Source organism: Mixophyes fleayi, chromosome 3 (genome assembly GCF_038048845.1).
Source record: "Mixophyes fleayi isolate aMixFle1 chromosome 3, aMixFle1.hap1, whole genome shotgun sequence".
Lineage (NCBI taxonomy): Eukaryota > Metazoa > Chordata > Amphibia > Anura > Limnodynastidae > Mixophyes > Mixophyes fleayi.
The window spans coordinates 178,440,461-178,455,587 of NC_134404.1; the positions used below are offsets into that span (position 1 = coordinate 178,440,461).

General features: G+C 38.2%; 1 protein-coding gene across 4 annotated transcripts in view; it reads right to left on the reverse strand.

Moving 5' to 3' along the window:
- Positions 1–15,127, reverse strand: part of USP45 (ubiquitin specific peptidase 45) — a 127,073-nt gene that overhangs the window by 46,917 nt on the left and 65,029 nt on the right. For all 4 annotated transcript variants that reach the window (XM_075202829.1, XM_075202828.1, XM_075202826.1 and 1 more), the window contains exon 9: positions 8,814–8,901. In XM_075202829.1, the coding sequence (XP_075058930.1) occupies positions 8,814–8,901 (88 nt within the window). The remainder of the gene's footprint in view (positions 1–8,813; positions 8,902–15,127) is intronic.

The following is a 15,127-nucleotide window of genomic DNA, read 5'->3' on the forward strand; positions in this document are numbered from 1 at the left end:
GTGTCGCGGTCAGACAAATTGATTTTTGTCTTTTTATCAGTTATTTCTATTCAGGGTGGTATTTATATACAAATTTTATATTTCGCTAATGGAATGTTTTAATTTTGAATCAATAAAGACGTATTTAACAGATTATCAATACCTTAAATAAATAATGAAAAATATTTTCTTGCCCATTAGAGTGCCCCATTAGATCATTTCTTTTTTTCTTTTACCAAATCTGTTCTGAGTAAACCAATGATCGGGTGCACCTAGCCTCTGGTGGTGTAGTGAATGCTATGTAGCTAGACCAATATACACACCCCGAGGAATTGTATGGGTTACCTGGTGCGGTTTCCTTTCTAGTTCCAAACCAATGGTATCTGTCTACATCAGATCCCCTCTCCACTAGGAGTAAAATAGAAAACTATTCAGCCGTTATATAATCTAGAATATAAATAGAAATTGAGAAAGGCAATTTGGTATCTGTCTGCATCATAATCATCAACATCCTCCTCAGCGCCAGCTACATCAATATCCTCCTCCCGGTGTACAACATTCACACCTTCATTAGCCAAATCTGTAACTGGACTGTGGGTGATCCTTCCAGCATATACAGAGGGCATGCTGCAAATGCTGGATGGAGTCACCTCTTCCCGTACAGTGATGGGAAGGTCAGGCTTCACAACCACCAACACCCTTGGACTCACCTTGGGGATTTGTGATGTCATCTGTTTAGAGGCAGAGTTATTTGCTGTTTTGTTGTTGTTGCTGACAGCATAACTCTCTTAAATTTTTTGTAGGGGGGGGGGGGAGGAGGGCTTAGATCCTTGGGTGAAGCTGGACCACTAGTCATGAACACGGGCCAGGGCCTAAGCCGTTCCTTGCCACTACGTGTCGTAAATGGCATATTGCCAACTTTACGTTTCTCCTCAGATGATTTTAAGTTTCTCTTTTTGATATTTTTTGAGAACTTGGGCTTTTTGGATTTTACATGCCCTGTACTAGCAGATTGGGCATCGGGCTTGCCAGACGACGTTGATGGCATTTCATCGTCTATGTCATGACTAGTGGCAGCAGCTTCAGCATTAGGAGGAAGTGGGTCTTGATCTTTCCCTACTTTATCCTCCAAATTTTGGTTTTCCATTATATGTAGCACAAGAGAGCGTACCCCTAAGCCATACACACTCGGAAAGCCTTTAAAAATTATATGCGGCACAGGAGAGTACCACTGGACTTATACTGCTGAATCAGTGAACTTTGTAATATCAGTACCACTGGACTTATACTGCTGAATCAGTGAACTTTGTAATATATCAGTACCACTGGACTTATACTGCTGAATCAGTGAACTTTGTAATATATCAGTACCACTGGACTTATACTGCTGAATGTGTGAACTTGGTAATATTGCAGTACCAATGGGCTTATACTGCAGGATTTGTTTTGCAAATTTTGTTGTAATTAATTTTTTTTTAAATTATTTTTTTGTATTTTTTTTTTATAACTATTTTTTAATTTATTAAACACTTGGGAATAATGGGGAAATAACTATGCCCTTAGAAGCACAGAGCACAGGACACAGCACCACTGGACTGAACAGGACACAGCACAGGACCCAGCAGCACTACTGAACTCAAAATTGACAGAGCACAGCACACAGCACCACTGGTACTGCTAAATGTGTGAACTTTGTAATATTGCAGTACCACTCGACTTTTACTGCTGAATGTGTGAACTTGGTAATATTGCAGTACCAATGGGCTTATACTGCAGGATTGGTTTTGCAAATTTTGTTGTAATTAAAAAAAAATTTAATTAGTTTTTTGTATTTTTTTTTATAACTTTTTTTTAATTTTTTAAACACTTCGGAATATTGGGGAAATAACTATGCCCTTAGAAGCACAGAGCACAGGACCACTGGACTGAACAGGACACAGCACAGGACCCAGCAGCACCACTGAACTCAAAATTGACAGAGCACAGCACACAGCACCGCTGGAATGATACTGCAAAACACAGCACAGCACAGCACAGCACAGAACTAAACAGCACAGCACGAGATCTACCAGGACAGAGGACCACCTAACACACCCTCCCTCTACCCTGATCAATGCCCGAGTGAAGATGGCGGCGACTAGCGGGGAATTTATAGGATCCGAGTATCGCGAGATCCGACAGCGGGATTATGGCTCCGAGCCTCGGTTTCAAGTTTTCATTTGGCGCCAATACCCGGATCTGTCTCGGATCGGCAACGTTCGGGTGGGCTCGGATTCAGGAAATCCGAGTGCGCTCATCTCTAATATATATATATATATATATATAAAATGTACACATATGAGCATAACATTTTGTCTTCCCGATAAAATACCATGCATAGGAAGCATAACCTCCATGTCCTATATATTTATCCTTCATGTGCTAATTGACGAACATATTTCATTGTCTCTAGTATAAACCTGATGCAATATTCTACATGCATATCGGATTTATGAAACATTGTGCTTACTATTATTTATGCCATTGTAAAGAATAGATATCCATATGAGAATTAGCCCTTGACAATATTTAATGAAAAAAAGTATCAACTGCAAGTAGTGTTCTATGTGATTTATACGGATTTATACCAAGGGCAATTTATAATACACACTTTTCCATAGCACAATCCAGTGTTCTTACCAGGTACTATATATTTATGTGCAGATATATGCAGACATATAGTTGTCTAGTTTGTGCCTGCTCAAAAAAAAAAAAAAAAGATCTTTAAAAAAAAAATTAGACAGAAATGGAGACAGTGTAGTTCAAATAGAAAAGAGGTACAATCAGGACTCAAAACAATATATATATATATATATATATATATATATATATATATATATATATTATAGATAATTTTGATATGAAAGACTTTTGCAGGTCATGTTTTGAGGATTTCCTTGCCTGAGAACATGCTTGATAGTTATTGGCATAGTCAATTAATTTAACGCACGAGCTTGGAAATCCTCAACCCATGGCATTTTAAGGATTTGGGAAAGGTCCTTAAATAAGAGTGTTTTGCAGTGCAACTGTAACTCTATAGTTAAACACTTTAGTGGCTTAGCACTTAGCCTTCAATGAAAGACCACACTATCCTTTCAAATAAAAAAAAATGGTGCTCCAGCTGCACTGCAGATTAATCCCCTGCAAACAGCGTCTCACTCCTCCAATGCTGATGGTGATTGGTGCTGTGTTATTTGTGGATACAAAAACCCTGCATTTGTCTGGAACGAAAACTGCACTGATTACAAAGCTGGACTATTAAAATATGTCTCAAGTTATTATTATCCATTAGTGTATAACCTCTTCTATTAACTTTAGCAGCAAAAATTCACTAAGGAGACAAATCGATAGGCAATTCACTACACTAAATAACCTAAAAGGGGTTTAAGGCTATAATTAACCCCCTCTGGTGGGATTAGCGAGTTAAACCACTTTTTTTTAGGTCAAACATAAACAGAGGTGGGGGTAGGTTAGATTGAGATGTATAGCAGTAACAGTTATAGCCTGCATTGTTGAACAATCATAGAAATGATTAGCACATTATATTAGTGACATCATTTCATCTGTGCGCTTGTAAAACGCTGCATGTTTATAACCAAACCAGAACACGAGCTCAAATGGGGATACAAAGAGTGAGTAATGAGTAATTAAGCTGGTCGTTTTTAATGGGTTAACAAAAAAAATATGTCATATACATGTATCAGTGGTTCAATTGCAAAAATTTCCATATCACAGTATTAAATATCAAAAGCACAATACAGTATTTTTGTTTGAAAATTAGGTTGATCTCAAACCTAAAATCTTATTTATGAAATATGAAATGGTATATTGTGCAAGCTTATTTATTTTTTTAAGAAGTGACTAAAATGTTCATTTCTATGTTGTACCAAAACATCTCTCAATGGAGATAGGGCACCTATAAATGCAGTGCAAAAGTGAGAACTGTATGTTAATAGAACACTGTCTAGTAAAATTTAACAAATGCAATGTGTATGGCTAAGTTATGAAAAAGACAAAGGATGTGATTATTGGATGCATGTGTCTTGTACTTATTATATCCCTAATTATATATTTTTAAAATATTCCACAACTGCATTGTCACTTAATTTTTTCTTAATAAGTTATGCATTACTGTATAGCATTACACTATCAATATCTTAATCAATATCTTCATATATAGGTACAGTACCTAATTAGTAATCCTATAACAATGCAAACCATTATACTGCATATTAAGAAAAATGATGTATGATTTTTTTAGTTAGTTTTGCCACATTTTAGAGGAAACTGATTATGCCGATGACTTAAAAAGATTAAAAGGAAAGAGAAAAAAAAGTATGTCATGTTCAAAATGTTATTAATAATGGTCTTTAGAAATGTATCAGTTGTGGAAGTCCAGTTCCTACCCGGACACAAACAAAACAGCTAATTAAGGAATTGCATTATAAAATAATAATTAAGACATTTTTAAAATCATTTACCTCTGTTATATGGAGGGAAGGAGGTAAAGCACATGTACATGACCACACACAGCTAAAACCACACTGCCTTTAAAACAGAGTAACTTACATAGATTGTATCTGAATAACGTGGCTATGCTACATTTCAAACAAGGCAAGGGTCTTATTGTTATTGATAGTATTATCCATTAATTAATTCATTGTATCTTCATCATTTTAACATAACACCTAAAAGTAAGCAAAAACAGAAAATTGAAAACTACTCAACAGGAGAGTAAATGATTTTAAACGCATCCTGGTTGCAGGCATTTTGCTGTGGGCTTTCTTACATCAAGAAACACATGTTTGTGACACTCCACTACAATTGCATGCTTCACAGCTGTGGAGTTCCCATGGAAGACAATAGACGACAACTAAGGTACTGCTGGATAAGACCGGCACAACTGTCGATGCCTAAGGGCTTTGACAGACCCCCAGACCTGACATCCTCATTTTGTCACACCGTCTACTGCCATGGAAAGGGGGCTAGGGAAAAAATAAAAACATAGCTGAGCTTTTACTAGTGCTGCTCCCCCTGCTGTGCTGCCCTGGGGTGATAAAGAGGATGCTCATACTAATGTACCATTATTGCAAAACAGGCTCTGTAATTGTGGCAGAGGGTGGAATCCAACCTTTATCTGACCATTATTGGCAATGTCTCGAATGCAGGCACAAAGCCTGTTTTCAAATGACTCATGCACGGGTGAGTGCAGAAGTTTAGCATGTAGTTTTCTGACAGACGTCAAGATCACAGGAAGCATAAATGGGGTCACCAGCTATTCTTTTCCTCAAGTTCACAAACCGTGGAGGTGACCTCTGTGTACTAAATCTATACAGCTATTAGCAGGTTTGTTAATGAAACAATGCCAGAACATAGAGATGCAAAACAAAAACCAATGAGAAAAAGGTGGATTTACTATTACATGTAGCCAATGTTGAAGACAACTTACAACACAACTGCATGTGATCTTGTAAAGGAATCTTCTTAAATGATCTACCGTTAGATTGCATAAAGTATTAAGGAAGTACAATAGTTTCCAAATTGAACATATTGATATAGGCTCCAATTCAAAAAATTCTTGCACTCAAATCAAAAGGTATGTATTTATGGTGCAGCAGACCATGTAATAGGACGCTACATAAGTGATACCTAGAGTGGTGGTTCTTTAACATTTCAACTAAACCTCATTACTAGAGCTCAAAACCACCAAGTCCACCTATATAAAAATCATTAAAAGCCATTTATAAAAACAGTGCTTAAAAATTATTCAAAACAATGCAAAGTGACTTAAAGGTGCTATAATTATTGCAGCATTTGGGCATTGTTTTGCTATTTTGTGATGTTTGTGCTGGATTTTATATTGTTATATAAACACTGCATATTTAAAATAGAGCCACAGTGTTCTCTACTTAGAATACAAAAGTATTGTCTGAGCACAAAATTATCGTACTAATATCTATAGGTGCACTGAAAGCCAGTATTACATACAGTGGTGTTTTTAGCATGTTTGCATAATATTTATATTAAGACTTGCACATGCTCTTATAACAAAATTGCATTTCTTTTTCCAAGACTGCATAAACTCAGCATTCAGAGTACCAAGTGCTATTTCTAGAACTGTCCTTTGTTTCATTCATTATATGAGAAGCGTGCAAATAACATTCTTTTCTTATCGAAGATACACTAATCTGCACATCATTACCATCCACTGTCAGAGACTTGTGCTTGTCACACATGCTGCGACATCTGCATCAATAGCAATCTATCAATATTGTGGGGCCACAAAACAAGATGGATCATTGTTGGGCATGTTGGTAAATGTAGTCAGAAGATGACTACTATCGGCCTGTGTTGCGAGCAGCGCCACCTACGCATACATGCAAATTTGACAGTGATCCAGTTGCTTGGCTCTTGGGTAAATGGGCAGGTTACCCATGTGTGTAGTTTCAAGGATGTGTCATTGGTGGAGTGTTTCACAGCTTATAAATGTGTTGTTTTTCTGACTGAAAAGCTTCAGGAACACATAGCATAAGCTTTTCTATTTGTAGGATATTGGGATTGATTATGTTTGATTTCATATGAGTTATAGACTAAGAAAGCATGTGTTTCCTTTGGTTTTTTTTATTGCAAATTGTACTTTCTGAGATCTTTCTACTAGTTATTTATATGCATTGAATGCAAACAGAAATAAAACGTATACTCTTATATATTTCATTAATCACATTATTTAAATATTATTGCTATTTTTTATTTTTACTTTAATTATGGGAAACCTTGATGAGACATAGAAGACTGGGATGGCTCTCTCCTACAGCCAGGATTAATAGATTCAGTGTAGACAGAATATAAAACTGCTGACCTGCTAGCTTCCATTACATAGTTCTCTCTGCATCTATTAGTGCTTCAGAATAGACACAACCTAATCAGGGTGTCTTCTTTACACTCATCATCTCACTTCAACTATGGAAAAACTAGTAATCTCATTATAATGATTATTATATATAATACACAACTGCATTGTAAGCACACAGCAGCTCCTTACCTCCTCACTGGAACCACAGGTTGACACTGACAGTAAGGGGTGGCAGTAGGCGCTGTGGTAATATATTCAAATTTCCTCAAATAATTTAATTTTCAAATTATAAATTTTTCTGCTAACATGTTAAAATGTAGTTCTATTTCTATAGATCTGCTTGACTTTCTCAGGAACCAACACTTTTTTTCTATAGAGTAAATTTAAACAATTATCTTTCCATTAAGCTCTCACTTAGGCAGATAGCTGGTGTCACTCAGAGTTACAGACATGAATACTGACATACCTTAAAACATACTTCCAACCAAGGTGGAAAGATCAAGGGGCGTGGCACAGCAAATCACTTCATTTTGCCCCCTCCCAGTGATTGTGCCACTTAATTGGCGGGGCCAAAATGACACATTTTGCCGCTAAACGCTTCCTTGCGACAGCTCTCCTGGGTGTCTGGAAAACCTACTCTAAATTTGTGAGTTTCCCGGACATTTGTTGCATTTCACTAATAAATAAAAAAGTTGGATAGATGAATTTTATTTCATCTAGAGGTGTGTTTCATGCATCTAGGGAAAGAAAGGGCTCAGTGGTCTGGGGTCTCAATTATCCCTACTAGACTACTAACCTTTGCACCATATGTGGCTCTTTAGCTATTGTTGTACTACAAGCTATAGCAGCCCTGCAATAGATACCAAGGCTTGTTGGGTTCTAACTGGCCAGATTTTGGAAGTGTCACATGATCACCCTCACATCAAATCCTAGGACACCTTCTTTGGAAAGGTAAGTCCCTGCTGCTGCCTTGTTGTGGAAGTTTCCCTGCCAATCATGATAAATATTGGGATTCGACTAGAGATTTCCATTGAAAATGTTTTTAAATTTAGTTTACTGTAAATTGTTAATGTGTTGGGAGTATACTGAAGAAGATGGATTTGTAGTAATACAGAGAGTATGTGCACATGTAACAAAAGAAAGCAGATGAGGATCAGCAAAATAAAGGGTGCAGTAATGTGCTTAGCTGTAGTGGTAGGTACAACGTGTGTTCTTTCAAAAGAACCCACTGAGGAAGGTAAAAAGGTGGAACCATCTACACAAGAGACAGACTATCATGACACAGTTTGATTTATTTTTCACCATTTATTATCCATAAGTTATTATTTACATTCACCATTTTATAATCATGGTTTTTAATTTTTTTCACTATGGTTTAGCTTTTCTATTTCTTTTACTATTTTTTATTATTCATATATACCTCCTATCACCGTTTGTTCTCCTATCTTCCACATTCTCGCCCATCTCCCCCTATACTAATCTTCTTATCATATTTTTATTCCCATTAAATCAATATATTCATTATTGGTTCTCTTCTTCCATTGCTATTTTTAACTCTGTTTATTTTGTTAACCATCACTATCTCGCATCTTATTCAGGTTTACCTTTTGTCTTTTGATCACACCTCCCTTATAGAGCACACATATTTGATGTATTTACCTGTGTGCTTCTTTCTCCACCTACGCACTCTTGTTCCTGAGAACAACTCCACTCCTCCTCCTTGGCCACAACCATACAGACCCCAGGCTCAGGCATACTGTCACCACCACAGACATCAAACCCTACAGGACACCAGGTTAAACAGCTAAAGGTGAGGCTCAATATAGCATAGGACTCCTTTCAACATGATTTACCATATACACACATAACATGGCAAAAATAGTTCAGAATTAAATGCCAACCCTTCAATTTCTGAAAAAAAAAAAAAAAAAAAAAGATTTACCTTTGTTTCTTCAATACGTAGCGCATCCAGTAAATAGTGAAGAAGTTCCTGGCTATCTTGTTGCTGGAACGTTTTAAACCGAGGAGCTCTGCAAAACATACAAATTAAAATTAGGCTAGATATTAGTACAGATGAGAACATGACACTACTACTTATTGTAGTAAGGTAAAATTACATGATACAAGCAATATAACGGTATTAGAAGTAACAAGACATTAAGCAAGTAGAGCTTCTGTAGTACTAGTTCACTGTAAAATGAGAATAAACAAAAGCTACTTTATTTACAAAAATCTGTCCACAAAGAAGAAAACAATATTATCCAAATAGAAATAACTATAAATTCTACTCAATAGCATTGTAAAAAATAAATAACAAGAAGTTGGTTGTATGCACTTGCATTAAATGTGCACTTCCCTGTAAATACATGGTGGGGAAAATAATTATAATAGGTACTATAAAAGACAAATCATGCACTTATTATATACCTAATATAGGGAGCTTTGAAATAACACCCAACAGGTATATAACGATAAAAATAGCTGGACCGTTTTAAGAAAGAAACTATAAAATATGCTATTTTTTCTGCTTGTTTCCTTTTATGGCTTTATGTATAAATTACGTTTCCTAAATTGGGTTCCGTCCATACAGCTTTGTCAGAAATAAAAACAGACAGTCTTAGCATTGATACACAGAATTTTGACAGCTAAAAGATGTGCACTCTTTTCTCCTTGAAAATATGCTCCAAGCAAGATCATTGGCAAGACCGGACTGCTGGGATGGTTGAGTTGACCGCTCACAGATGTGAGGACATATGGGAGCCAGTGCCAGTAAGCTACAACCTGTTGTATAGTGTCAGCAGTATAATGACAGAACAGGTTGAACCCCAACTAATAGTGACATGAAGTGAAGGGCAACTGTCACACAGAGATACATGTTATGTTCTCAACTTTTGTTATAAAGCCTGTTAACTTGGCAACCAGATTTGTATCATATGTATGCAAATGGATACAATAAGCAATATCACAAAACCTTCAATTTAATATGCTATAATATTCATTTATACATTGGGACACTCTATGTCCCGTGAGGTTAATGTTCCTTCAGTCTTCCGCTTTTCTTTTGGGTTTGATTCCTTCACTTTCATTTATTCTCTAATCATTTAGGGTTTTTGTTGTCCATCAAACAGGGAACAAATATGATTTGTAGTATTGGTAGATATATGCACTGTCATTGTTATTTAGGGAGGGAAACAACTATGCTTTTTTGTGGTGTTAACAGATAATAAAAGCATAAAAAAAACTAAATGGCGATGCTAGCAAGTTTTCACAGCTAAATTCTACAAACCAGCAGCTATTGCACTGTAATATCATATGGCAAATTAAAGCCTAACGCTAGAAAACTAGCAGCATATTTTCTGTGTGAGGTGTGTACCCAGCAAAACAGTATAACAGCCATTGGTCTTTCCCAGCTTTAAGGGTCTATTTATCAAGACCCGTCTGTAAAGAAGATATTCTATCGCTGTGATAAGCAGTGATAGAAAATCTTCTATCAGGCAATTTATCAACAACAATATGTCACCTGGGCAGCTGAGTGATGCACAGCTCCCGGTGGCACTGGACAGCAGCGGGTAAGAGGAGTCCAAGCCAGTCAGGTGTCAATCTGAACATGCCTGAACCATCATCAGTTATTTATATAGCGCCACTAATTCCGCAGTGCTGTACAGAGAACTCATTCAGTCCCTGCCCCATTGGAGCTTACAGTCTAAATCCCCTAACATAGACACACAGAGAGAGAGAGAGAGAGAGAGAGACTAAAGTCAATTTTGATAGCAGCCAATTAACCTACCAGTATGTTTCTTTTGGAGTGTGGGAGGAAACCGGAGCACCCGGAGAAAACCCACGAAAACACAGGGAGACGCCACATACAAACGCCACACAGATAAGGCCATGGTCAGGAATCGAACTCATGACCCCAGCGCTGTGAGACAGAAGTGCTAACCACTAGGCCACTGTGCTTTCACACTGGAAGCCCGGACTTGGGATGTAAAAAAAATTAATAAAGTTAAAAAAAGAACAAAAAAAACCCCACAAAACTTTAATTCCAAAAAGAAACAAAAAAAATAAATAAATGCTCAATTTTAATAATAATAAAGACATGTCTGTCCCCGGGTAAAGCCATCTTGTAGCTTAAACATGTCAAGTAGACTTTGCACTGGAAATCTTTGCTGGAGGCCCCCAGCGAAGGCTTCTGTCGGCGATAATCTTCACTGACCAGGGGGCTTTGATAAATAGGAAAAATACCTAAATCAAGAGAGAACTCCAGAATTCACTGGATCTAATTCTCCAATTGATAAACCCCTGCCTGGTGAAGACTATTGTTGATATCATTAACAGATCACAGGAACACAAGTGAGTGCTGGAGAAGCTCTAGTTCCAGAGACAGACACTGGCATAATAACATACTGTACATGTCTGCTGAGACAGGCTACACCGAGATAGCCTGTGAGAAGCAGTGTGCAACTTAGGACAACAAGATGAGAAGTCCACATAGGGCCATTCATCCACGTAACTTGGGATACATTTGTTGTGTTACGATTACCAGTAATTAGCTGTCAGTGTTGTCTATAATCTAAACAGCCTGACTTATTGATGAACAAAGCAAAATTTATCCCACACTGGCACTGTTTAGTATTACAAACACATTGTGTGCCTCCATATTGTGATTCCCCAACAACAACAACAACAACAACATTTTATTTGTAACAGATTACAGGTCATTACTATATAAAAAAAAAATCATAAATAATAACCATGTTATAAAAGACATTTTTATGCATATCCCCCTAGGGAAAGCCCAAAAATGTATATTTTCTCATTATTTGGTCAGATTTAACTTTAATGGACCTCTACACCCAAAACCCAACATTTTTAGGTTTCAGAACCATGGCAGCCAAAATCATTGTTCAATGTTACCCTGAAATTCCACTGTAGTTCCATAAAAAAATTAAATATCCCACTATATTATAGACAACTGGAAGTCTATTCAAACATTAGGATAGTGCCCTGGTGGGATCTCATATAGCTCAAAAAGCTGCAAGCATATGTGTTACTTAACATCACCTCCTATTGCTATGTATAACTCCACCAATCAATATAACATATTTCTACAGAGCAAGTCTGCGAAGCTGTCACTCAAACCCTTCAATAGTTAGGGAAATACGTTCCACCTAAAATGGCAACCAGCTAAAGGAATGAGAGAGAGCATGGTGGACATATTTAGCAAGTATAAGTACTGTAGTTATTCAAAGTATATTGTTCAGTTTAGTAATACACAGTACTTTGCGCTTCAAAGACAAGCTTTGGTCTCACCATATATTTCTCTATACTAAATCACATTATATATATATTTTATATTGTGACAAGGGCATCCCTCTGGTGATGCATACACGAACACCTTCTTGCTGAGTAAACAATGCTTTTGTTACATCACAACAAATCAGCATACACGTCCGTTATGATGACACCAGGCAACCTAACACTGACTACAATTCTCTTTTCTAGACACCGGCCACTGTTTGTCATTGGCCGCGCTGCATATATGCAGGTATTATTTTCAAATCCTCTCCCTTTGATGTAATTACCTCATCAGACCACCTGTGTGTGTTCTGCCTGGGAGTTTTATTGTGCAAGGACTTATCCCTCCATGCAGCCTTCCCCTGCAAACTGAATAGCCAATTCCTCTCTTAGAGGCATGTGGAAAACCACTCCCTTTGTCACATACACATAATTATATTTATATATATATATATATGCATACATACATGTATGTATGTATGTATGTATGTATGTATGTATGTATGTATGCATACCAGGGACGGATCTAGAAAATTGCTATACCCGGGGCGATTTAGGCCCCGCCCCCTTTCCGACATCTAAGGCTGCCGGCGGCTGCTTACTATGTGCAGGTCCGCTCGGCAGTGACAGTGTGCTGCCCGGCTGCTCTGATTGTGTTTAAAACACAATCAAAGCAGCCGGGCAGCACACTGTCACTACTGAACAGACCTGCACATACTGTGCAGAAGTCGGCAGCAAGTCCCTGATATCCCCGATCGCCCCCCCCCCTGGATCCGCCACTGATGTATACATACATGTATGTATGTATGTATGTATGTATACATACATGTATGTATGTACATACAGTCAAGTCCATAAATATTTGGACATTGACACAATTCTCATATTTTGGGCTTTATACACCACCACAATGGATTTGAAATGAAACAAACAAGATGTGCTTTAACTGCAGACTTTCAGCTTTAATTTGAGGGAATTTACATCCAAATCAGGTGAACAGTGTAGGGATTACAACGATTATGTGCCTCTCACTTTTTAAGGGACCAAAAGTAATGGGACAAACTAAACAATCCTACTTTAAACTTGCAAATCCTTTGCAGTCAATTATAGCCTGAAGTCTGTAACGCATAGACATCACCAGACGCTGGGTTTCATCCCTGGTGATGCTCTGCCAGGCCTCTACTGCAAATGTCTTCAGTTCCTGCTTGCTCTTGGGGCATTTTCCTTTCAGTTTTGTCTTCATCAAGTGACATGCATGCTCAACCGGATTCAGGTCAGGTGATTGACTTGGCCATTGCATAACATTCCACTTGTTAGCCTTAAAAATCTCTTTGGTTGCTTTTGCAGTATGCTTTGGGTCATTGTCCATCTGCACTGTGAAGCGCCATCCAATGAGTTCTGAAGCATTTAACTGAATATAAGCAGATAATATTTTCCGAAACACTTTAGAATTTATCCTTCTGCTTTTGTCAGCAATCACATCATCAATAACACAAGGGAACCAGCTCCATTGGCAGCCATACATGCCCACGCCATGACACTACCAACACCATGCTTCACTGATGAGGTGGTATGTTTTGGATCATGAGCAGTTCCTTTCCTTCTCTTCCTTCTCCGTACTCTTCTCTTCCCATCACTCTGGTACAAGTTGTTCTTTGTCTCATCTGTCCATAAGATGTTGTTCCAGAACTGTAATGGCTTTTTTAGATGTTGTTTGTCAAACTCTAATCTGGTCCTTCTGTTTTTGTGGTTCACAAATGGTTTACATCTTGTGGTTCACAAATGGTTTACATCTTGTGGTGAACCCTCTATATTCACTCTTGTGAAGTCTTCTCTTGATTGTTGACATTGACACATATACCCCTACCTCCTGGAGAGTGTTCTTGATTTGGCCAACTGTTGTGAAGGGGTTTTTCATCACCAGGGAAAAAGTTCTTCTGTCATCCACCACAGTTGTTTTCCGTGGTCTTCCAGGTCTTTTGGTGTTGCTGAGCTCTCCGGTGCGTTCTTACTTTTTAAGAATGTTCCAAACAGTTGATTTGGCCACACCTAATGTTTTTGCTATCTCTCTGATGGGTTTGTTTTGATTTTTCAGCCTAATGATGGCTTGCTTCACTGATAGTGACAGCTCGTTGGATCTCATATTGAGAGTTGACAGCAACAGATTCCAAATGCAAATGTCACACCTGAAATCAACTCCAGACCTTTTAGCTGCTTAATTGATGATTAAATAACGAGGGAATAGCCCACACCTGTCCATGAAATAGCTTTTGAATCGATTGTCCCATTACTTTTGATCCCTTAAAAAGTGGGACGCACATATAGAAACCGTTGTAATTCCTACACCGTTCACCTGATTTGGATGTAAATACCCTCAAATTACAGTGAAAGTCTGCAGTTAAAGCACATCTTGTTTGTTTCATTTCAAATCCATTGTGGTGGTGTATAGAGCCCAAAATATGAGAATTGTGTCAATGTCCCAATATTTATGGACCTGACTGTATACATACATGTATGTATGTATGCAGAGCCGTAACGACGGCGGTGCGACCGCCCCGGACGCAAGCCCAAGGGGGCGCAGCCACCCGATACCTGTCTTCGTGCCCAGAGGAATCGCCGCTCTAATTCAGCTCCCCTACAAGCAACAATCCATTCCCGGCAATGCAGTGGAACGCATGTGAAAGCAGGAAGTTCGGCATTTGGAACGCATTTGCGTTCCAAATGCCGAACTTCCTGTCGTTGGAACGCACATGCGTTTCACTGCATTGCCGGGAATGGATTGTTGCTTGTAGGGGAGCTGAATTAGAGCGGCGATTCCTCTGGGCACGAAGGCAGGTATCGGGCAGCTGCGCCCCGTTGGGCTTGCGTCGTTGCGGCTCTGGAATGCTGTCTAAAAAGTACTGAATCCTAAATTGTTGTATTATTTATGGGTGGAAAGGTTGTATGGATGCGTTTGTAATG